The sequence below is a fragment of the Papaver somniferum genome, chromosome 1, assembly GCF_003573695.1.
Source record: "Papaver somniferum cultivar HN1 chromosome 1, ASM357369v1, whole genome shotgun sequence".
In the NCBI taxonomy this organism is placed as follows: domain Eukaryota; kingdom Viridiplantae; phylum Streptophyta; class Magnoliopsida; order Ranunculales; family Papaveraceae; genus Papaver; species Papaver somniferum.
Window position 1 is genome coordinate 238,396,925 of NC_039358.1, and position 26,716 is coordinate 238,423,640.

The 26,716-nt window shown below is 37.6% G+C and overlaps 1 protein-coding gene and 1 pseudogene across 1 annotated transcript; both read left to right on the top strand.

Annotated features, from left to right (window-relative positions):
• The window catches only part of LOC113273715, a 38,873-nt pseudogene extending 18,095 nt beyond the window's left edge, over positions 1–20,778 (top strand).
• A 3,068-nt stretch (positions 20,779–23,846) lies between these two features.
• On the top strand, positions 23,847–26,716 carry LOC113320699 (heat shock 70 kDa protein 18-like). The gene is made up of 2 exons (XM_026568595.1): positions 23,847–24,270; positions 24,523–26,716. The coding sequence occupies exons 1-2, from the start codon at positions 24,054–24,056 to the stop codon at positions 26,220–26,222; spliced, it is 1,917 nt and encodes a 638-aa protein (XP_026424380.1). The 5' UTR covers positions 23,847–24,053; the 3' UTR covers positions 26,223–26,716.

Consider the following 26,716-nt stretch of genomic DNA (forward strand, 5'->3'; position numbering starts at 1 on the left):
CATAATGACACAGGCTATGTTTTAATTCCTAATCAATTGACTTGATATGCTGATAACTTGATGTCCTTTATGTGTTTGTTGAAATGATTACCTAAAATTTGCTTGGTTTTTATAAATAGGTGCACATCTCTAGAACAAGTATCAGGGTCCAGGAGAGACAATATTCAGCTTTGGTTCCTTGATGCTTTTAATTATGCTATTGCAATCAAGATGAATGTGATGAATTTGAGTATAAGATTGCTTGGACCTTCCTTTTGTTGAGAAGGTAAAACATTTATTGGATTGGCATGGGTATTACCTGCATACCAAAATTTTGGATTGTGTTCAATATAAGCATGTGACTATTAGTGTAGTTTGTATAAAATGGCAAGCAGAAAGTGGTTAGGGGATTACTTACATGGGAAGGGGAATTAGGATCCTACACTTTAGTTGTTTGTGGAATGCCCGTGAGAGGAAAACTTGTATTCCCGGCCAGGTACAGTCAACTTATGTACAGTCGTAAATTAGTACCATCATCAAGCCTTATTTCTTGGTCGGCCACCCACCATTGTGCGGTCATCTAGTGGATACATCCCATATTAGACTCAACTCTAGTCATCCATCTGGTGGTATATGCTCTTAATTTGTGTTGTGACCTATAAGTTTTCGCTCGGTTTTGAAAGGGTGGGGTTTGTTGCTCGATCAATAAATGATAAAGAGTACAAGGGATACTTTAGTAGAAAATCATAATATTGGTAATTGTTTCCTGTAATTTTATAAAATGAATCTGAAATTGATAATCAACCGAAATTTGGGGAACTATACGAGCTGTTTTTGCTTGAACTTTGCTCACTGTATTAGGCTAGCAGATGCATCACCTATGAGACAAATATGTATCACCTATGTGCAATTTATTTAAGAATCTCAGTGAAATACTTATTTATTGGGATAGTTATTAATCTCACTTTACTTCTTTCTAGGTATCCATAATGCATTAAGGAATCAATGCCCCATATTTGTTGGAGACAATAATCGACGTTAAAGAGAATAAGAGTGCCAAAAAAGAACATGATGTACAGTTTTGTTATTAGGACTTCCAATGTTCTTTTAAGAGGTAATCTTTTCTGTTTTCCGGTGTACAATTTATTTTTTTCAAGCCAAAATGATACTCCAGCTGGTACATCGCTTTATGTCCTTTAATCAGTGGTTATTCAGTTAGTGACATGATATTGATAGAACGAAAATGATGGCCCTTTTGTTTATTCTTGTTCCTTAGCATGCTAGTTGTATGTATGCGCGCTCTATTCTTTCGAAAAGGAATAACATGATTTTACCTATGTCTCACATGGAACTTCAATTACAATTGCTACCGACAAATGCTAGCTCAATTTATGTCTGCATAATTTGTTTTTTTTGTTGCATCTTACATGTTGGGTTAATGCTTTAGTGGAAAAGTTTTTTCAGTCAGATGAATTCCGGTGTTTCTATTACTTGCTTGTTCTGTTATTTCTATTAGGATTTGAAACCCTTAACGTTATGCATCTAATATTATTATTGATTTGTATCCTTATTAATCTTTCAGTTCATATTTTCATCATCGAGTTTAATGCACTTACATAGTAAATTGTATTGTTTTTGACGAACTAGTTTGTGTGTTGAATTACCGCCACTTTTAGCATTTTGGGTGATTGAGCTATAGTTCTGTTGATAACCAATATTAGGTATTATGTATGTGCCTTCTGGCAATCTGGGTGATTAAGCTATAAGCCTATAAGTTTTTGTTTTCTGCTGTTGGCGCTTGTTTTGGGGTTAAATGGTGGTTTAGACATTATTATATTTTAAAGTTGGCAAATTATGTGTGAGATTTGCAGGTTTTATATGGTTTCTTTTGTTATCGACTGTTTCATCATAAATATTAAGCCATGCAGGTGGGTTGGATGTGTTGATTCCGGTAAAGCCATTATCTGTCCCCCGTCAACAGTCTTACTTAAGCTATAGTCTAATTGTCACCATTACTTTAGTGAGAGCTGTTATTTACATTTAGTATGCTTATAGATTTTAATTTTTTTCACAGAACAAAGAAATTAGACGCCGAGGTTACAGAGTTGGATACATTTTAGAAATATAAGGAGAAATCAGGACCTAAGACTATCTAGGATAAGATATTGCCAGGGGTTTCTGGTTGTTTAGGCGAGACAGTCTTGTATGAGAAGGAATTTCAACATTTCTAGGTTTCAGTTTATGGTATTAATGGTCACACAAGTTGATATAAGGAAGGTCTGACCATATAAAATGTATAACCTCTTTACGAGAATGCGATATCTATGAAATATAATGTCTTTTTTTTCCCACATCGTTCTGCTTTCTTGTTGACGTCCTTTTTATGTGGGTTGTTGATCTAATGGATATTGGTAATGATTGTTGCAAACTTTTATGTTAATCTCGAAGCGAAGGATGAGAGTTACATTTGTAACTAAGTAGATTCCCCTGGGGTAGGGGAATCTACTTTCATACTTTTTTCCTTCTTTTGGTTGAACTAAGACCCTGTTTCTTTGTGAATATTCAACGCTCTTACGATATTTTGTTGTAGGTGTGGCAGTAGTTCCTACCATTTATACATGAGAATATATAGCTGCAAAGGGGTTCTCTATCAAAAGTCACTCTCCAGAAATGATGCAAAAATAAGCTGCAAAAGTTCGCCAGTTTCACTTGTGCTTTATTTTCAATGACTTTTATTTCATAGTCATCACAACGAGGATATGCCTCATGTTTTCGATGACCTCAAGAGCTGCTGTGTTCCAAATTTCTCCTCTGAAGAATGTTAGGAATGGTCTACTTTTTCAAATTATAGAAGTGCATGCTGTAACATTTACACAACTACCAGGAGACTATGAAACTAGTTGGAGGCTTGTACTGTGCTAGAAGACCTGTACTGGAGACCACTTTAGCTCACACCTATCTAATGCACCCTCTTCTTGCAACTGGATACATGTTTATAGTTCTACAGTCTTTGTCTACCTTGGTATCTTTCGCTTTGTATACTATGTTAAGGGATGGGTTATGATTGTGTGGAGAATCATAGCAGATGCACTACTATATCTTCTTAGAGAATTTGTTACAACTGTGAGACACTTAATTTTGTATTACTCTCATAGTTTATTCTAAATTTTCTTGTTATCGGGCATAAATACAGCTCACCTTTGCCTGAATTATAGTCTGGTTGGTGTAATTTTACTTATTCCTGTTAAAAAATAAGCTGATGCATTGTGACAAATTGAAAAACCAAGTGTCCAGTTAGTATATTTGTACCAAGTTGACACACCGACAGTTGTGTCAAACCAGAAGCATTGCTTGAGAAAAATAGCGTCAACTCCTCCATCTGTATCAAACATACCTCCAATATAACTTGCGCATGTAACAGAAGTACCTACTCTTAGCGTACCATTCGAATATAGTTGTTACATGAAATGAAAAGCTGGTCTCACGGTTTTCTGATCATTGAAGTCCTTAAAAATAGATACACCTGACCCTAGTCGAGTTTCAACAAAACCCAAACACGGCGGATGGTTGTCTCGGTCACAAAATGTGTCTAATGAACCCAACCCTTTGGACACATAAACAAATCAAAGTGTCTTAATCAGATTCCTTTCCGTCACGAGTTAATAGGCGTGTCTAAATCCAACCTTTGAACTCGCTACGTACATAATTGCTTAATGTGGCCATATTCTCACCTATGGATATAGGTGATGGGCTTAGACTTAGACCCATGACCAAAAGGTGTTTATGGATACGGTTGAAGGGTTTACATTTAAAACCATGACCAAAATGGTGCAATATGACTACAGGGTAACACAAAACGTGGCTATAGTTATACCTATGACCAACAGCCACGCAAATAATCCGAAACGTGGCTAGGCTATAAATCAAAAAACGTGGCCTATATGAAGGTTTGTACTAGTATACAACAAATGATTGCAGAAATGTAAAAAGAATTTTTTTGAGAATGATAGATCAAGGAAAACTAAACGACTTTCTGGTAGGGCATCCACAATCTCAACCACTGCCACCACCACCAGAGTATCACAAAGTGAATACGATGAAAAAGAAGGAAACATTCTTCATAGAAGTTGGTGCAAAAGCAAAAAATCTATTTTGTCACTCTATCGTACATTCATATAAGACAATTGAAGATTTTCATGATAATGTTTTGAGTAGAGTGTTCGCAAGAGATAATGATGGAAGAGAAATTATGAATATTGCGAAAATCTCTCCTCTAGAGGAATGGCAGAAACAGATCATTTCTTTTACCGCATAAGAAATTCCGGAAGGAGAAGAGGTGCATGACAATCCATTGGTAGTAAAATTAGAAATTAATCCAAAATCGAAAGAATATGAGGATGATGAAGCTGAAGATTCATGGGAAATTAATAGAATTCTAATCGATACTGGAAGCTATGTGAACATTTTATTTTATCATACTTATAAAACCATGGGTGGAAGAGATGATGATCTTATACCATCAACATATAAGATATATGGTTTTGATGGTACTGCTAACAAGCCTAAAGGGGAGGTTACTATGCGAATTCCATTGAAGGGAATATCTTCTGAAATATTCTTTTGTGTCGTTGATGTAGAATCACCCTACAATGCGTTAATTGGTCGACCTTGGCTACATGGGATTCTAGGTGTAGCTTCAACTTTCCACCAGTGCATCAAATTCCCTCACCCCAGTGGTGTAGGAATCATAAAGGGAGATTGGGTTGAAGGAAAGAGGTGTTACGAAACTGAGATAGAATCTTGCGAAGGAAGAGCAAACAAGAAGGAAAACTGGCGACACAAAATCAAGATACACAAGAAGTGAGAGGTTGATGGTGGATGCAATCGAAAGGAAAGAGAAGAGATGTTGCGAAACTAATGCTAGCTCAGAATAAAAATGATGAACATACCACTACCAAGGAAGCAGTAGCAGAAAATAATAAAAAGCAGAGGATGGAAAGGTAATAAAAACAAGAAATGTATGAATGATTAAGTTGTTGCGATACTCTCGCAATAAGTAAAATTCTCAAAAATACATTTGATTGAATGCAAAATTGAGATTGCGAAATTCAATACAATATGATGATTTGCGAGACCTCGCAGAGATAATGAATTTTACAGAAAATCAGAGAAAATGACAAAAGAAAAGGGGAACCTTTATGGCGTACACCCTAGTTCGCGAATACAATTTCGCAAGAGGCAAATGTAAGACCTAAAGTACGTCATATAAGGGGGTACCTGTTGCATGGCTCAGGGAAAGGCTACACCGCCACCGGAACCTGAGTCATGGAGATTTGGGGTCAATGCCCATCCGGGAGAGGCACCTTGGATTCTCAGCTTAAGCATATGACTTAGGTTGGGCGACTAAGGTAATAAGGACTCTCCCAAGGAGTGCAGATCTGATCAAGGCGCCGAGGTACACGGTTGAGTCAAGAGTGCCAGGGACGTTTGAAGCGTACTTTCCATTCTTGACAAGTCTTGGCTTATACTGCACTCGGCCTGAAGAAAACCCCACTTAGGGTGCAGTCTCGTAACCATAAGCCCTATAGGTAAAAGGGATAAGAGGCTGCGAAAACAACTGGTTGTTGTTAAGACTGGATGGGAGGAGCTAACCTTGTATGGTAGAAGTACGCCTCCTTGAAGGGGCAACCAGGGGGAGATAAGGGCGGCACCCTCCATTAGGGAGCTGATAAGTGTCTTAAGACGCAAATGTCATGAGGCTTTTTATTCGCAAGGATTAAGGCTTGTCATATTTGTGCAACAATCCTGAAGAGGCAATAATACAAAAAAAAGATAAGACGAGATCAATGGGTTTTCGCATGAAAGTGCGAAGACGTCCTGCGATTTCGTCGCAAGACGGCAATGTCATGGGGCTTTATTTTCGCAAGAATATTTAGGCCTGTCATATTGTCGCAACATTCCTGAAGAGGCCATAATACAAAAGAAAAAGTTAAGGCAAGATCAATGGGTTTTTGCATGAAAGTGCAAGGACGTCCTGCGATTTTGTCGCAATGACAAGAGGTGGCATAATAAGACCTTTAATTAGGAAGGCAAAATAAGACCACACAGGAATGAGATTTTGAAAAGAATCAAAATTCACTTCGCATAAGATTGCGAAGTTATACATAATTAACGCGAAATTGAGACATAAAATAAGAAAATTTTATGAAATCTCTCATTTGGATTCAAATACAGAGGCAAGTATGGGAATGTATGAAATTAGAAAATGTTATTTGCTCCATATGATAGATTTACTCAAAGATTCAAGAATTAATGATTATATTGATTAACTGTATTGCAAGAAGAATTGTTTTAATGAATGCAGGTCAAAATGAAAGAAACACAAATATACAGAAAGAAGAATAAATGTACAAGTATTACAAAGAATCAAAGAAAGAAATAAAGACTACTTCTTAGTTGATCCTTCATTATCTTCATCAGACTTGTTCCCTTCTTCGTCTGCGTCAGAATCTTCATCACCATCAGAACTTCCATCACTATCAGATTCTTCATCGTCAGCTTCGCTATCAGAGATAATCAAACTGGGAGTATTCTGTGGGATTTCTTCCAAGAGACAAGGATAATCAGAATGTGGGATATTATGATCGTCACAAACCATTTGGATAGTTTGATTGCGAAAATGCATAGCATCATTCTTAAAATTCGCAACAGTGATCTTGATTTGATTCTTTAATCTAGAATACTTGTCGTTGCGAGAAGAAAATTCTTTGCGAGTTCCTCCTTTTCAGCTTCGAGTTCTCAATCTTTTCACGATATCTATTTTCAGAATCTGCGAGCAAAAGACAATCAATTATTAACTTGATGAAAATTCATAAGAAGCAAAAGATTAGTAAAGAAGAGCAGTTAGTAACCTTCTCTGTCAGAAATCATATCTCTAATCAAGGTGTATGCTCAACTTGGAGACTAACATTTACACCTAAATCTTTTCTAGCATCATCTAAGATTTTCGCAGCCCAAACAAATTCATCCTCACTACTTATAAGAAGACGAAACGAATTTGATTTTCCCTTTCGCAGAGTTCGATGTTCTTGCGGTTAGCTTCATCTCGTTCAAGTTGAACTTCAAGAAGAGCTCTTGGAATTTCGCCAAAGCCTTGGCACCTTGATCAGAGATGCGATCCTTATCATCTATGTGACCGCTAATTTTGGTTCTTAACTCATTGGTTTTCTCTTTAGAATCAAGAAGGAGACGCTTAAATCGGTTGGCTAAGCCTAAACTAGATCTATGATCAATTTCTAAGAGGCGAAATTTATATCTAAGCTCATTTAGAGAAAGAGATGAAATTCTATCATTTGAGAAGCTATTTAAGGAATTGTTAAGACGCTCAAGAACGGTATCATTATCCAAGGAATTAGGAAATGAACGAAGAAGGGTAGCTTCATCAGAAAGACCATAAATGTCTACAAAAAGGATCATTTAAATAAGATAAAACAACAGGATGAATGAATGAAGGGAAAAGAGAAAAGTAACATACCGTAAAGATGATTATTAGCTTGCTGAAGGCTAGAGATTTTGTTCTTATACGAAGAAGAATCAATTTCTAATTGTCTATTTTTCTCGCGAAGACCTTTAACTTCGGCTTCCAATTCTTCGTTCTTTGTGCGAAATTGAAGATTATTCTTTTCAAGATTTTCGCGTCTTCTCTCTAGGTCTGAGGCAACAGCAAAAGAAGCTTTTGCATCCTGCGAGAAAATATAAAAAATATTAATATAGAAAGAAATTTTGAGTTATGACAATAAATAAATAAAGGGATAAAAATATACCAGACTATTGAGGGAATGCAAGAAGTCGGGAGTCACTGATCTAGAAACTCCAAGAAGAGAACTATCACCATCCATTAAAGGGACATCGCAAAGTGTAGCGAGAGCCTCGCAGGTGTTGGCGAATTGGCTATCTCCCATTCCTTGTAGAGAATCAGAAAAGAGGCCAGAGAGCTTAGCCATAAAAGATTCAGGTGGAAAATCTTCACTTGCGACAAGATCATCATTGTACTCATCATCCTTGTCACTTTCGAAATTTTCTTGAGGAGGAATATTTGAAGGAGAAGAAGAACGTAGTTTCCTTTTCTTTGAAGGAGGAGCAGTTGATTTTTCTCTGCGAATAGCACTTTTACCTTTATCACCAGTCTTCGCAACATCAGCAGGCTCTTCTATTTCAGCAATAATCTTCACACACAGATATAAATAAGAAATGGAAGCAACAGTATACCGTTTAGAATCATAAGAGAAAATTTCTTACGTCATCTGTGTATGAGCGAAGAGCTAACAGAGTACTAGCTTTCCCAGTCCTGTTATAACTATCTTTCAGTTTTTGGATCTGCGGAATGTCGCAAGAGTTAACGAACAGAATAATAAAAATAAATAAAGAAATATAAAGTGAGTTAAATGGGAAGGAACATACCTCTTTCTCCTTCTCGGGCCAAGAGAAAACCCAAGGTTGATAAGCAGCGAGATTCGCAGGAAGAACATTTGACCCAGCAATGTAGGGTCCTTTTAGCATTAAAGGAAAAACACACCATTTATCATCTTTGGATTGGCGAGGAGTTGTGTTTTTACCAGAATGCCAGTCGATATCTTGCATGAGAATTTTGGCTTCATCAATGTTATCTTTCCTTTTTAAGCGAATACCCCAGCGAGTATTCTCTTTCTTCATGGAGATAAGTTCATAGTTCTCAAAGAAACTCGCTACTGTGTATTTCTCAGCAATTATCTCTAGGTTTGCGAATTTAGGATCCCTAAGTTCTTTGGAGTACAGATATCCTCTACCAGCACCACGGTTAGCGAACTATAGCATCAGACAGATGCAGTCCCCACTCAGTTGGAAGATAGCTCGCGAAAATCCCGAGTGAGCGAGAATTTCATAAAATAAAGGAAGATTTGGGTTATAAAGAGGAATAAGGAGACCTGCGAGAATCTGACCTAGCGAAATTATGATTGATTGATCATCACAATACTGATCAAAGAAAAGTTTGACAGAAAGAATTGATTTGGCATTTTCACCAGGAATGGTGGAGAGTGTGAAACCTTTATCAGCAAGATCTTTTTGGACATCTTTTAAACTCTTCTCATGTCTATGACCACTTGGAGCCATATTTAAATATAGAGTATGGGAATGAATAAAAAGTAAGAGGATTGAAGGGGGAAAAATTACAGCAGCAGAACTTGCAGAAGAATAACAGAGTTGCAGAGATGAGAGATTAAAATAGAAGAAAAAGTAAAAAGAAAAGTGGTAACAAGAGTATATAAAGGATATTTTTTTTACTCGAAGAAATAAACACCATTAAGACGAAAAGACGTGAGCGGTTGAAAAACAGCGGTTACATAAGACGTGTCAAGAAACAAATGGAAGAAAAAATACGTGTGATAAATGCAGAATATGAAAAGATGAACAGCTGCGGTATTTCTCACATCATTCTCTACTTTGCAGAGAATATATGAGAAGAGGAAAGATGTAGGATCAGAATCTCGCAACTACAATATTTCAGCGAAATTATCAACAACACGATACAACAGCGTCGCAGAACAATTTCAAGAAGAATATAATAAATGACGTCAGCTAAGATCACGAGAAAGATGTGATAGTCCTGCGAAAATTAGAGAGCTTGCGAAATTAATATTTGTAAGGTTGTGAGAATATCGCAGATTATACCCGAAAATAAAGGACAGATTAGCTGTCATCCACTATGTATTTCCCTACAAATAGTCGTTCAAGTTGTAAAGAAAATGGAGAGATCTTTTTTGAGTAAGAAACAAGTAAATATGAGAGAGAAAGTCTAGAGCAGAGGTGATTCTTGATTTCTTTATCTTTCTTGTAAGAACATTCAAAGATTGATCAATAAAATTAAGAGTGTAAACCTAAAAATGAGTTGATTAATAATGAAATCATATGAGGGGTGTAGTGTAGGATTTCCTGCAACTACAAAGGTGTTTCAGAAATGGATACATAAAACAGTAGAGGTCTATGCCGATGACATGTTAGTAAAGAGCAAAGAGGCGGAAGATCATGTTGATGATTTGAGAGAAATCTTTGAGCAGATGCGAAAGTTCAATATCAAGGTGAATCCAGAAAAATGTGTTTTCGGAGTATTATCGGAGGATTTTTGGTATTTATAGTCTCTAAGAAGGGAATAAAAGTTGATCCAGACAAGGTACAAGCGATTTGAGATATGTCACTCCCAGCAACGATGAAGGATGTTAAAAAGTTAAGTGGATTAATAGCTTCGATGGGAAGATTTATTTCACGTTCTTCGGACAAATGTCAACACTTCTTCAACATATTAAAGAAAGGAGCAAAATTTGAGTGGACAGAGGAATGTGACAAGGCATTACAGAGCATAAAAAATTACTCAATGAATTTATCCATTATGCAAAAAGCAAAGCCAGGAGAAGAATTTTCGTTATATTTGGCATCAACACCATATGCATTAAGCGCGGTCTTGTTACGTTCGGATCAGGGGGTAGAATAACCAATATATTATATAAGCAAAACGTACAATTCTGCAGAGAAAAATTATTCAAAGATTGGAAAACTAATTCCCGCACTCGTGTATGCGTCCTTTAAACTTTGCATTTATTTTCAGGCTCATAAGATTAAGGTATTAACAAAAGTACCAATTGAGCATGCGATGAAAAATTCAAAAGATCAGGGAGAATTGAAAGATGGAATGCACAATTGGGAAATTTTGAAATCGGTTTTGAAGTATTATCTTCACCAAAGTCACAAATCATAGCAGAGTTCCTGACCGAATTTTCATTGGAGGAAGATGAGTATGTAGAAGATATGATGGACGTGGATGAAGAACATGGGAATCTTAAAGATTTATTAACATATCGAAATTCAAACATGGGAGATACTAGTATATGGATCATCTAATGGAGAAGGAAATGGTATTGGCATTGTCTTTATTTCACCAGAAGGAGCGCAAATGGCTTACTCATTCAGGTTGGAGTTCGCATCCACAAACAATGAAAACGAGTATGAGGCAGTTGTACATGCATTGAAGTTAGCAATTGAAATGGAGATAAAGGAGGCGCGAGTAACTAGTGACTCCCAACTAGTGATTCGACAGATAGAAGGTAAATATTGTACAAATGAACCATCTTTACAGAAATACAATAAATTGGTCATGGAATTAACAGAGCGAATTCCAAACATAAGCTGGAGACATATAGGCAGAAAAGATAACAGGCTCGCAGACGCATTGGCTTTCATACCCTCCATATTAATAGATCCAATTGCACGAGATATAAAGATACAAACACTTTATATACCATCTATAAAGAAGGAAGACGAAACAGAAGAAGATGTGATGATAGTACAAGACAAGGAAGGAGAACAAATGAATGAAGACAAAGATTGGAGAATTGAGCTTCATTTATATCTAGACAAGGGAGAGTTACCTAGAAAAAGATTGGAAGCACACAAGTTAAAAATTCGTGCGACAAATTATGAATTAAGAGATGGTATTCTGTATAGAAGATCATTTCTCCGACTTTCGCTTAGATGTCTCACGCGAAAAGAAGGAATGGAAATCTTAAAGGTGTTACATTATGGGGATGCTGGAAACCAAAGTGGAGGAAGATCACTCGCATACAGAGAGAAGATACAAGGATATTATTGGCCTTACATGCATGAAGATGCGAAGCAAGTATCAAGACGATGCGAAGAGTGTCAACGTCATGGGAAGAAAATACACGCACCAGGAGCAATGCTAAACACGTCAGCAAACGCATGGCCATTCGGAAAATGGTGAATTGACATTGTTGGTCCATTTATACCGGGAACAGGGTAAAGAAGATACCTAATTGTCGCAACAGATTATTTCACAAAGTGGGAAGAAGTGAAAGCAGTTCAGCATATTCGTGATAAAGTCATATTCACGTTTATTTTTGAAAATATCATATGAATATTTGGCATCCCTGCACAGTTAGTATCTAATAATGGAAAACAATTTGGGGGTGAGAATATAGAGATGCTACTCAATGCGTTCAAAATTCAAAGTGGAAAGTCTACCCCCCTCTATCTGCAGTGTAATGTACAAGTAGAACCGACCAACAAAACGATCGCGGATACATTAAAGAATAAGTTCGAAGGGCATAATAAAGGTTGGTGCGAACAAGTACACAATGTAGTATGGGCATATAGAACAACAAGGAGGGAAGCGACACGAACATACCCTTTCTGTTTAACATATGGGGAAGAAGCAGTGTTACCAACAGAAGTCATTATCCCTACTACAAAGAAAGAAGCTTGGGAGAAGAATCTAAGTGCAGATTTAATTTTAACAAAACTAGATGATCTGGAAGAAACTCGAGAAGCCGCTTGGCAACATATGGAAAATTATCAAAGAAGATTAGGTCGAGAATACAATAAAAGAGTTAAGATAAGAGAATTTCAACCATGAGAATTAGTGTTGCGAGAAATACCGGTTTATCAGAGAGGAGGAGATGGGAAGTTAGAAAAGAAGTGGGACAGACCATATATAATAAAAAGAATAGTTGGAAATGGAGCTTATGAATTGGGAGATCCTGAAGGAAGAGATATAGGACGAAAATTAGTTCGTCTTTGGAATAGGCTATATTTGAGGAAATATTATCCATAAACATATGCGACATAAATGGCACAGGTCAAATAATGTGAAATCAAGAATATGAGTTCCTATTTTTTTTTAAAAACATGGATGTAATATTCGATTCAATAAACAAGTTTGAAGATTCAGTGCGTTCTCAAGAATTTTTCTCATCAGAAAAAGGCAAATATAAGTCCTTATAATAAGACCTTAATATAAGGCAACAAAATATATAACCACAGAAGAGAGGCATCCAAATGCGGCGTGCACCCTAGTTCGCATAAATTCAAGATGCAAAAAGTAAGACCTGTTGCACGTTACATTTGGGGAAAACCTGATAAGCATGACTCAGGGGAACTTGAGTCATGGAGATTTGGGGTGAGAAAAAATGAAAAATCCCATCCAGGAGAGGTGCCTTCAATTTTCAGTCTAAGTTCATTGCCTTATATTGGGAAACCAAGGTAAGAAACTCTCTCTTAAGGAGTGCAAAAACTCGATCAGGGCGCCGAGGTACACGGTTGAGTCAAGAGTGCCCGGTGCATTTGGAGCGTACCTTTCCACTGTTGACAAGTCCTGACTATGATGCACTCGGTCCGAAGATACCCCACTTAGGGTGCGGTCTCGTAACCATAAACCTTATCAGTGGAGGGATAAGAGGCTTCGAAATCAACTGGTTGTTGTATTACCGAATGGGAGGAGCCAACGTTAACCCGGTAGAGGTAAGCTTCATTGAATGGGAAACCAGGGGGAATACACTATCCAAAGCTTTCTTATCAAGATAAAGAGATTCCAATAAGAAAGAGGAAGTTGAAGAAGGGGAAACCGAAATAGAAGGAGAAGAAGTAGTAAAATTCGCAGATTGGGAATATCCATATTATTTTGAATGGTATCGGTGCTAATGGGAAAAGGAGATTTAACAAAGGTTGAAAAAATTTGAATAACATCCGGAGCAAATGTAAAAGCAGGAGTGGGGGTGCCCTGTAGACCTTGACTAGTAACGGTTTTCTCTTCGGGAGGAAAAATTTCGTCGAGAGTAACAGAGACATTCGCATGAGAAGGAAAAATATTAGTTTGAACTGGAGATGGAGGAATGACGTCTACGATGTCGAATTCGGGAATAGAAATATTTGATTTAAGAGTTCTGGTATTGCGAACTCTCTTAAGTTTCAGTCCTTTCCCTCCACCCATCTCACAATCGGAATCCTGCGAAAACAACGCAGATAAGAAATAGAGGCAACAATATTGTTTGATAAAAACAAGAATATTTCTTACTCTTTTGTTGTGCGAAGACTTCTTGTTGAGAGATTCTTTCTCCTTGATATCTGAAGAAAATTTAGGGTTGGAAACAGTAACTTTGAGGCCACTCGAAGAGGAAATTTTCCTACAAACAATAGGGGAGTTAAGTTAATCAAAAGATCAACAATCGAGATCGAGATTAATAATTATGATCAATAATCATAGTCAATAGAAGAAAAAGAGGATGATTTTGATAGAATATACAAACCTGGGATTTGGATCCATGAGGATAATGGTGATAAAACAGCAGAAGCAAACAGCAGCAGCAGTAGCAGTTGAAATAGGGAAGTAGAAGTCTCGAGATAAAAGAGATATAAACAAAACCAAAAGAAACGAATAAGTTATTCCTCAAAAATAAATCAAATAAATATAAAAGAGAGATGACCGGTTAGAGACGGGTTGTATTGGTAAAAAGCAGAAGAATCGACACGTGTAGAAAGAAAGGATGAAATTAAGGAAGAATTTCGGCAAAACAAAATATGAAGAAATCAACATGTACGATAAGTTGGATTGAAAATTTCTCACATCGCTCACTTTATAAAGAGAACGGTGTGAGAAGAGGCAAAATATAGGAGTGAAATATCGCACATTCATTATGTATGCGAAGTAAAGGTCATTTAATATAAGCGAAGAACATCGCACATACTAAAATTAGGATGACGTATTTAATGATGTCAGCGTAGTCACGAGTAAAGTGTGATGATCTGTGTGAAAGTGTAAAGTGTGCGAAGTTGAGCGAATGTATATGAGCGATTGTAACACACAATGATTCCGAAAATAAGGAATCTATTAGCTGTCATACACTATGTAGTATCCTATATAAGGGGAAGAAAACTGTGTATTGAGAGAGATCTCTAGAGTGAGTATTAGACAAGAAATTAGGAGAGAGAAAGTTTATAAGAGGAGCAATGATCTTTACCATGATTACTTAAAGAATTACATAATATTGAATGGATGTGGTTGTAAGATTTTCTGCAACTATGGTAGAAACTATATATGCCTATTATTTATTTTTTATGTAAGTAGAGTGTTCAGCTATAGAAGCACTTGGTGATTAATTATGTGGTTTTTGCGGTCTAGTTGTCTACATTGCCGATGTGAGTATTCGTGATATCTGATTCTCATGGAAATAGTGAACTAATTCCGTGTTTCCTCAATTGCCGGTTATTCTACATTTCTGAAGTATTCGTATTTCAAACCGAGTGTTCTGTGTTTTTCTTAGTTATGTGTGCACGTGTTCTAGAATGGGATTGTGCATATTCATTAGAATCTCATGGATTTGGTTAACTTAATTTTTGTAATTGTAAGAAATTGTGTAAAGAGAATAATTCACGAAAACGTCGCACTTAAAGTCGGCATCACGTAATCGTTTTTTGAGCCTGTTTTCTGTTTTTTAGATGCAAAACGTCTAATTGGTAGGAAAATCAGCGATAGCTGTGTTCAGAATGATATCAACCTGTGTCCCTTCAAAGTCATTGCTGGAGTGGACGAGAGACGTATGATTCAAGTCAATTACAAAGGCAAGGATATATTATTTTCAACTGAGGAAATCTCATCCATGGTTCTCATTAAGTTGCGTCAAGCAGCGGAAGAGTATCTTGGTTCAACTGTTAAGAACGCTGTTACTACCGTCCCTGCTTACTGTAATGATTCGCAGCGTCAAGCTACTAGAGATGCTGGGAAAATTTCCGGATTAATGTAATGCGAATCATCAGTGAACCAACTGCAGCAACAATTGCTTACGGCCTTTAAAAGAAGGCAACCGAAGCGGAAGGTGATGTGAAGAATGTTCTTATCTTTGATCTTGGTGGTGGTACTTTTGATGTTTCGATACTAACCATTGACGGGAGTAAGTTTGAAGTCAAAGCTACAGCTGGAGATACCCATCTTGGTGGAGAAGATTTTGATAACAGAATGTTGAATCACTTTGTTCAAGAATTTAAGAAGAAGCACAAGAAGGACATTAGTGGAAACCCGAAGGCTCTTAGGAGGCTGAGAACATCATGTGAGAGGGCAAAGAGGACCCTGTCGTCGACTACTCGGACAACCATTGAGGTTGATTCGTTGCATGAAGCAATCAATTTTCAGGCGTCCATTACTCGTGCTAAATTTGAAGAGTTGAATTTGGATTTGTTCCGGAAGTGCATAGAACCAATTGAGAAGTGTTTGGAGGATGCTAAGATGGACAAGAGCGTCATCCACGAAGCTGTCCTCGTTGGTGGGTCCACTTGAATTCCCAACAAGTAAATGAGCCAGTAGAATTTTTTGAACTGACGGTTTTATTTGGCCGATAAAAGCCTGTTCGAAAATTTCGAATCCAAAAGACACCATTGATGTCTGTTGATGAAGGAACCTGACGTTTCGTGAATAGAAACCTGTTGGCGAATAAAAACCTATTCCCAACAGGTGCAAAACCCTTTATAAATAGCTTCTCCCAGTTTCGTTTAAGATATAAGAAAAATCAATCTGTTTTCTCTGTTTCAAAAAGCATCATCAGAAATCAGAAATCTCTTTGTGTGTTCTTGATTGAATCAAGGGGTACAAACCTTGAATTCAGTTTTCGTTGCAGGGCTTTCATTGTATCCTGAAGGCAATATTTCGCATACCTGTTGTAATCGCCAATTGTTATTGGGAGGGTAGAAATATTTGTCTAAAAGAAATTTATACAAGCCTTGAAAGTTTTGGAGTGCAACACTTTCTTCTCTGTTTCATTCATCCTTTGTGAAACCCATTTTTTCCAACACCACGACCAGAAAGACCACCACAACCATAAAGACCATCACCTACTTTTATTGATTACTCTGCTATAGAATGTCAAATATGCAAGAAAACAGGACACTCTGCTAGCAGATGTATATACAGATATTCTCAATCTAGAAACAATGGTCAATACAACCAACAAAAACAACAAGCCCACACTTCAGTTCAACAACCAGATAACACACATCATGCAAATACATCTATCCTGGTTAACTCTGCTTATATTTCAGAACATCCAACTTGTCCTGCAGCACCACTCTGTTTACCTGACTCTGCAGCTACTAGTCACATGATTTATGACTCTTCACTTCTGATAAACTCTTCTCCTTACACAGGAACATAAACTGTGATGGTAGGAAATGGATATCACATACCCATTACACTTGTTGGTAACTCAATTCTGCATACATCTACTGGCTCATTTACTTTGCCAAATGTTTTATTTGTACCACAACTCACACAAAACTTGATTTCTGTTGGTTTATTCACTAGAGAATACAACTGCTCTATTGGGTTCACCCCTTAGGGGTATGAAATAAATGACTTAACTACACATCAGACCTTAGCTGAAGGCATCATCAACAATAACCTATATCATATTCACTCAACTGCATCATTACGTACTACTACTTCGACTTGTGTGTCCATTACTGCCTCACCTTCTACATTGCACAAAAGATTAGGACACCATGCACCCAACATCATTCAAAAACTAAATCACAACAACCACATAATACTTTCACCTGGTAATCTTGACTCACTATGTCACTCTTGTCAACTTGGAAAGAGCAAGAGACTTACTTCCCTTCACAAAGTCCAACAGAACTACAAGCAGTCTACTTGAACTTATGCACTGTGATATTTGGGGGCCCTCACCACATACTTCTCACTTGGGATATAAATATTATATCCTTTTCATTGATGATTTCAGCAGGTTTCATTGGATATTTCCAATGACTGACAGAACAGAGAGCCTACAATGCTTCAAGCACTTCAAAACCACAAATGAAAAATTGTTCTCAGTCAACATCAAATATTTTCAAGAAGACGATGCCTATGATCTAATTAAGGGACAATTCAAGGAGTTCTTGGACTCTTCAGGCATCACCATTTCCTGCTCATGTCCACATACTCAACAACAAAATGGAGTTGCAGAAAGGAAACATAGGCATATTACTGAAGCTCGTCTTACTTTAATGCCTCAAGCTTGTCTTCCAAAAAGGTTCTGGATTGATATTTTTCTTGCTGCTACTTATCTCATCAACAGAACACCAACCAAGCTACTTCAGTTTTTATCCCCTTACGAGGTATTATTTCAGAAATTGCCAGATTACTCCTTCCTCAAGGTTTTTGGGTGTTTATGCTATCCTTACTTAGGACCTTACAAGAATGATAAACTGAAACCAAAGTCCTCAGCCTGCACCTTCATTGGTTACAGTCCCATCCACAAGGGCTACAGATGTTATGACAATACAACCACCAAAATATACATATCAAGACATGTTGTGTTTGATGAGATAACCTTCCATTTCTGCACTTGTCTCAACTCAACCACTCCATCCTCTTCAACTCTCACTTTACCAGATATGTTAGAAAACCCCTGTGAAGACACTACATTTCCAGATCAAGTTGAAGAAGAAGAGGTTGATAACACTGTAGAATATGATGCAACCACAGATGAACTTAAAACTGCCCCTACTACTGAATATGCACCACCAGCTCCTACTCGCTCTATGATTACTAAGCTAAGAGATGGCATAAGGAAACCCAAATACATACCAGACTTTGTCACTCATTTCACCACCCCACAATCTATTCACTCAGCTTTTCATATTGTCATAACTATACCTAAATAACCTAGAACTTACAAGTCATCAATTAAGGATCAAAGATGGATACAAGCTATGAACAGTGAATATCAAGCTCTTATGCAAAAAAACACTTGGTCTTTAGTTCCAGCCACAAGTAGTATGAACATACTGGGCTGTAAATGGGTGTTTAGAGTAAAATTGACTTCAACGGGTGGGGTGGACGAATTCAAGGCTCGTTTAGCACCAAAGGGATATCACCAACAAGATGGACTTGACTACAACGAAACTTTCAGTCCAATTGTCAAGTCCTCCGCAATAAGATCCGTTCTCACTATTGATCTAACTATGAAATGGAGTATCAAACAGCTTGATGTATCAAATGATTTTCTTATGGAATAACCTCAAGGTTTTGTCGATGTCTCAAGACCAAATCATGTTTGCAGTCTGCACAAAGCTCAATATGGCCTTAAACAGGCTCTTAGGGCATGGTTCATTTCCTCTTTGACTTTGGTTTCATCATGTCAATCTCATCAGATCCCTCTATGTTCATCTACCAAAATGGAGACTTAACAGTTGTTCTTCTTCTCTATGTAGACGACATAATTCTCACAGGTAACTCTGAGTCTTTCTTAAACTCTCTTATTTCACAAATGAGCACAAACTTTGCTATGAAAGATCTAGGAAATCTCCATTATTTTTTTGGAGTTGAAGCTCATGTTTCATCTGCAAGAGACACCATTATACTTACACAACAGAAGTACACCATAGAACTTCTTACAAAGGCAGATATGCTAGACTGCAAGCCCTGTCTTACTCCAACCACAGCTGAGAAGCGAGCTTCCATTCATGATGGTACTCTTCTTAGTAACCCTATGGAGTTTCGAAGTCTGGTTGGTGTCCTACAATACTTAACAATCACCAGACCTGATATCACCTACGCAGTAAATTACTTCTCCCATTTATGCATTCCCCTACTTCCGCTCATCTTGGCTTAGCACAACGAGTTCTCCGTTATTTAAAAGGAACTGTGGGGTATGGCATTACACTTCATACTGGTGATATTTCTTGCATCACTAGTTACTCTGACTCTGATTGGGATGGTTGCCCTGATACAAGGTGTTCAACCTCAGGTTACTGTGTCTTTTTAGGTTCCACTCTTATCTCCTGGTCCAGCAAGAAGCAGCCGACTGTCTCTAAGAGCTCTACTGAAGCAGAGTACAAAGCCTTCAGTGAGCTCACAGCTGAGGTTATGTGGTTATATGGTCTTCTCCAAGAACTGAATATCACTCCATCTGTTCCTATGAAGCTCTACTGCGACAACATGGGTGCACAGTTCTTGGCCTCCAACCCGACATTTCATGTTTGTATGAAGCATGTTGAAATTGATCACCACTATGTCCGGGACCTTGTTCATGTTGGCACAGTAACTGGGACCATGTCCCCTCATCTGCACAATTGGCTGACTTATTCACTAAAGGACTCTCCTCTACTACTTTCCACGCTCTGGCGAACAAACTAATGTTGTTGATCTCTGCATCTGTTTGAGGAGGGGTGTCAAAGTACTCTCTTACTCATTTATGTTAGCCCCTTGTATAGGGTGCCTTTTATGTTATCCGTGTGCCTATATAATTTTATCGCTTTCTTTCTAGGGTTTAAATGCTACTTAAGCAAACCCTACAATTCTTTCTCTTGTACGTTTTTATTACATCTTGAATACAACTACCTACTTTCACTTTTTTTATTACATCTTGAATACCCTACAAGTCTACAATACCAACCGAGATAATCAAACTATTGTGGGGATTAAGGTGTTTGAGGGTGAAAGAACTAAAACCAGTGACAATAATTTGTTGGGTGAGTTTGAGTTAAAAGGAATTCCTCCACAACCTCGCGGTGTTCCTCGGGTGACTGTATGCTTTGATATGGATGCTGACGGTATATTAAATGTGTTTTCCGAGGACAAGAAATCAGGGAACAAAAATATGATTACGATTTCAAATAACAAGGGAAGGTTGTCGACAGATGAGATTTCAAGGTTAGTTCTAGAGGCTGAGAAATACAAGTTAGAAGATGAAGAACACATGGATAAGGTGAAGTCAAAGATTTGAGAATTACGCATATGACATGATGAATAAGCTTGATAGCATTGGGTGTAAGCTGGCATCGAAAGACAAGAAAAAGATCAAGGATGCAGTTAACAGTGCTATTCAGTGGTTGGATAACAACGACCTACCTGAAACAGAAGTTGCAAATGACAAGATAGAGTTACAAAATGAATGCCACCCTATCATATCTAAGAAGTAGATGCAGGGTGGTGCTGCACCTAAAGATTGGTAGGCTAATATGCGTTTACCTTTGATTTAGATCAAATCTTTGGTAATTTCCAGGTGATATTTATGTGCCTTTTTTTTTTGCTCTTTGTTAATTTCTTTCGAATTTTACGAATGAAGCATTTCAAGTTGGGGTATTGAGGAACCCATCTTTAGCAAATTCTATCGGCCTAGCAGACCTTAAAAACTAGGGAAAATTGGGAAAATGCCCCAATATGGGGTGCAATGTTGGAAATCTGCCAACGTCAAAAATAGTTGGAAAAATGCCCCATTCCGTTAAAATTGCCATCCAACCCAGTTAAGTCACATGTGTATGACAACCATCACCACCAGAACCACCACTAAACCGACGCCACCACCACCCGAACCCTAAACCTTGAACCCTAAACCTTGAATCCTGAATTTTGAACCCCAAACCCTGAATTCTGAAGGATATATTTGGCTTTTTTTTCGCATGTATAAGCTCACACATGTGACTTAACTGGATTTCTAACGTAATGGGGCATTTTTCCAACTTTTTAAATGTTGGGGCAGATTTCCAACATTGCACCCAGTTTTGGGGCATTTTTCCAATTCTCCCTAAAAACTAACTTGCAAAGATAAATGACCCTAACGTAATGAAAGATGCTTTCAAGTTGGAAACGGACTAGAACTGGGTCTGTTCGTCTTGAAAGTTACTCCATTAACTCTATTCAGCTTTTAAGAGCAAGCACTACGTACGGTGCGTGATTTTTCTTTGCTGTGGACACAATCTATTAGATGTCACCTTCGATAATTTAACAGGAACAACAGATAACGCACACCATCAGCTATCTCCATGAAATGCAGTAATTTGTTTGCTTGTTCCGGTCTTGAATTCAGCAACATCAACCTGACCTGAAAAGTTTCTACTATTAACAATGTTCATGGAGCCATACTTGGACTAGTTGAGCCTACCCTGATTGCTTGAAAACAGCAATCATCGATGCCGGACTGTGGATATATATATTTATATTATTTTTTTGTATATGAATGTTTGTTGCTTACTTTTGTACTAATAAAATGACCTAATAAAATGACCATCTTTCAGAATTTAACCATACACCTAGCACATAAAGATTATGAAATATTTTGTAAAAGGGTCGTAATTTTAATGTCTAATTAGGATCTGGGTTGTGAAACATGCAATTGATGTGTTAGGGTCGTAGACTGACTTTGACCGTCTTATTTTTTACCACAATATCCTTATTAAATACTTAAAAGACATTATATCCTAACCCCGTTTGAATACTTGACCAAACATTTCATCGAACATGTTAACTACATGTTCATTGTTAGCACAACCCATCTCAGATTACTTCCTTCTCCCCGTGATTCTTACAAGAATCATCTAACATTGGTGAGACTTCATCTAATTATACTTTATTAGTAAGATGCATCACTAAATCCAACACAATCTAGATTCCAATTTACTACATGTAAACGAGCAGCAACAAGACAGGGAATGGAGACATCGATCAATAGAAGGAACAAAATTACGAAGAAAGATGGGCCTATGGATATCGTGTGAGGTGTTGACTCGACCAACTGGACTTGGAAGATATTGGAGAACATATTAAGTTCAAAGGTGAGGCATTCTGTTACCAAAAAGAAACGAAATGTTTCTTAGTGGAGGCTTTCATTGGTTAACTAATCTATCGCAAATTTGCAATTGAAACTCGTGATTCCTTCCTGTACAAAAGAGTGGACAGAAATTTGGACGTTAGAGAGTTATTTTATAACCAAACGGATTTGCAAAGTTTCGCAAGGATACTGTTATGAGGTTAAATTGCAATAACAAGAAACAGAGCCGGTCTCGTGTCTACAAGGGCCCTGTGCAAATTTTTTTCGTAGGGCTTTCTATAGTGTCGAATATTTAATTCAATGTTGTTTTTATAGACGATTCCATAGAATTTTTTTTACACTTAACTGATTTCTTAATGCGTAATTTTAAAAATAAAAAAAATTATTCAACTGAAACCTTTTATTTGTTGATATACATCCGCATTAATAAGAATGCGCAAGAAAAACTCAAATGATATCGTCATATGAATTATATTTAAGGTCTTGGGAGGTAATAAAAATACCATAAACACAAAACGTGTCTAGAACAAAGAACAACGAAGAAACTAGCTCGGTGATTGATGCATTAACCAACATTACCTGGATTATTAGTTTTAATTTAGTTTTAGTAGTTCGAATCTCTTCAAATACAAAGAAGATTTTCTTTTTTCTTTTTTCTTTTTTTTTGTGTGTGTGGAAATAAACAGTTGGGCTAAGGGAGAAAAAGGCCTTCGACAGACTGGGCCCTGTGCGGTCGCACACCTTGCACACCCTCAAGTTCAGGCTCTGACAAGAAAACGGTTGGGCAAAAAAATGGAGAAGGAGTTCATATAAATGGAAGAAGATAGAAAAGGATGAGAGCTAAATGTTTAGGCAATATTTAAATTGTCAACTAGTCGATTGATGGTCAAGGTGTTTGGCAAAATAAAAGAAGTCAACTAACAATTTTTTAACGGTCATTGATTAGTGTACGACCCTAGTGCATCAACCGCATGTTTTAAGATCCAGACCCTAATTAGATAAAAAGTTACGATACTTTTACAAAATATCTCAAGAATTATTTATAGGAACGCAAAACAAGACCACAAATGTTAAAATTTTCGAAACATAAGTCAAGAATGAACGGCTACTTACCAGTAGTACTGGTCCAAAGTGGTAGTGTCCACTTTAACCACTTTCGGCTGGTTCTCCGTCAAATCAGTTGTCTTACAAACAATCTTAATCGTTAAGACAATTAAAAGCAGCAAGCTATGCTGGAAGCCACCAAATGGAGTCATCATCATAACTATCAGTCTATCAGCAAAAAGACGACATCTTTTAAGGAAAACAACCAGTCAATAGTCCAAAGCATAGGCATCATCCTCCTTGACAGAATAGGCCTTTCTTAAGTCAATGAAAATAACTCCCTTTTTAGCTGCATCTTAGCTAGTTGGTTCGAGTGTGTGCAATTTGTCCGCTAATAGCGTGTATATGTGTGTTCATCCTGGTCCACTCCACCTAACCGTCTAGTTTCTGTCCATTTCAAATCCGTTTCTCTGTAAACCATTATTCCTTCACTTTTCTCTTTATTGCCTCCGCTTGCTCTCTGTAAAACTCCACAAAAATCATTCAGTTGTTGTAGTTACAAAGTTCAGTTTTCTTGTGAGTGTTCAGTTTCAACAAGCAACAATGGCTGAGAGAACCGCAGGAGGATTTGCAGTAGGAATAGATTTAGGAACAACGTATTCATGCGTTGGTGTATGGAAAAATGGCCGTGTCGAGATTATTCCTAATGATCAAGGGAATAGGACAACTCCTTCTTATGTTGCTTTTACGGAAACTGAACGGATGATTGGTGATGCTGCTAAGAATCAGGCTGCTATGAATCCTCTTAACACCATTTTTGGTAAGCTTCTTCGAAGTCTTTATATATCAAGTTTGATAGGAAATTTTTATAATCATGTTGCTTATTGTGCATTTTTTGTTATGAGAGTTGTATTTCTCTAAGTCCTCAAATTGTTATGAGAGTACTTAAAGAACTTGTATTTCTCTAAGCACTCAAATTGCTAGATATATGATAACTTCAATAGTTTCATGAGAGTTGTTTCATGATTAGTATGTCCCTAAATTTTCTGAATCCGTACATTCTTTTATGTAGATGCAAAGCGTTTAATTGGTAGGAAAATCATCGACAGCTTTGTTCAGAGTGATATGGAGCTATGGCCCTTCAATGTCATTGCTGGGGAGGACGACAAACCCATGATTCAAGTCAATTACAAAGGCAAGGATTTACAGTTTTCAGCCGAGGAAATTTCATCCATGGTTCTCATTAAAATGAGAGAAACTGCCGAAGAATATCTTGGTACAAGCGTTCAGGACGTAGTTATTACCGTCCCTGCATACTTTAATGATTCACAGCGTCATGCTACTAGGGACGCTGGTATCATTGCTGGCCTTAACGTATTGAGAATCATCAGTGAACCAACGGCTGCCGCTATTGCCTACGGTCTTGATAAGAAGGGAACAAGTGCTGGTGCCGAAAATATTCTTATCTTTGATCTTGGCGGTGGAACTTTTGATGTTTCGATACTCACCATTAAGAAGGGAAACATTGAAGTCAAAGCTACTGCTGGAGATACCCATCTTGGAGGAGAGGATTTTGATAACAGGATGTTGAATCACTTCGTTGAAGAGTTCAAGAGGAAGCAAAACAAAGACATTAGTGGAAACCCAAAGGCTCTTAGGAGACTGAGAACAGCATGTGAGAAGGCAAAGAGGATTCTCTCATCTACTACTCGGACAAACATTGAGGTGGATGCCTTGTATGATGGAGTTGATTTTCATATGTCCATTACTCGTGCAAAATTCGAAGACTTGAACATGGATTTGTTCACGAAATGCATGGAACCTGTTGAGATGTGTTTGAAGGATGCTGAGATGGAGAAGAGCGCAATACACGAAGTTGTCCTAGTTGGAGGTTCCTCTAGAATTCCCAAGGTTCAGTCTCTTTTGCAGGATTTTTTTGATGGGAAGAAACTCTGTAAGAGCATCAACCCAGATGAGGCTGTTGCATATGGTGCGGCAGTAGAAGCTGCTATTTTGAGTGGTGTGGGTAATGAGAAGGTGCAGGACTTGGTACTGTTGGATGTTATCCCTCTTTCTCTTGGTGTTAGGACAAGGGGAGATGTTATGAATGTGTTGATCCCAAGGAACAGCACCATTCCCACCACAAAAAAGGACACCTTCACAACTACCTACAACGACCAAAGTATCGTGGCGTTTCCGGTGTATGAGGGTGAGAGAGCTAAAGCCGCTGAGAATAACTTGTTGGGTACGATTGAGATACAGGGAATTCCTCCAGCACCTCAAGGTGTTCCTCAGATAACAGTATGTTTTGATATGGATGCAAACGGTATATTGAATGTGTTTGCTGAAGAAATAACAACAGGGAACAAAAGTAAGATCACTATTGCAAATAACAAAGGGAGGTTGTCAACAGTTGAGATCCAGAGGCTGGTTCGAGAGGCTGAGGATTACAGGTCACAAGATGAAGATCACAGGAAAAAGGTGAAGTCAAGGTTATCATTTGAGAATTATGCATACAACATGCGGAACACGATCCGTAATAGTGGAGGAAACATTGCATCAGATGATAAGAAGATAATAAAGGATGCAGTTAACGAAGCTATCCAGTGGTTGGATACCCATGAACTAGCTGATGTAGACGATAACAACCAGAAGATGGAGGAGTTGGCGGATGTATGCAACCCTATCATCAGTAAGATGGATCAGCAGGGTAGTCCCAGTCATTCAACCGGAGTTAGCATTGATGGACTTAAAATTGAGGAAGTCGAATGAAGTGAAATTTCTTTTCTAATTTTGGTTCCACTAAATGTTTGTTCTTTTTGTAAGCATAAAGTCCTATCCTCTTCTTCTTATCATATTTTATCATATCGTGAGGCGTTTTGCAAGAGACATGACCAAGAAAAGCCATTGGTCTCATGGATACATTTTTATGTTGATAGTAATTTGTTTCTGGCACATGGGACACCGAGGTAGAACGAGTATTCCTTCCCACATTTTGCATGCTGACGCAATTCAAATTGGGTATGAACTATGGAGGTTGCGAAAACTTTTTTTTGTTTTTTTCTATAATATTTTTATTTTATAATTAAAGTCGTTTTATTAACTATATTTGTGCCGGTGGTGTTGTGTTTTTTGTTTGGTTTGCACGGGGATTTGCCCCACTTAGTAGTGATCTCATTTTTGATTTTGGTGTGCGTTTAGCTTGGCGGTGCATTTTTTATCATGTGTTGCAGGCAAATATGTTATTTTATTTGCTACACACCGAC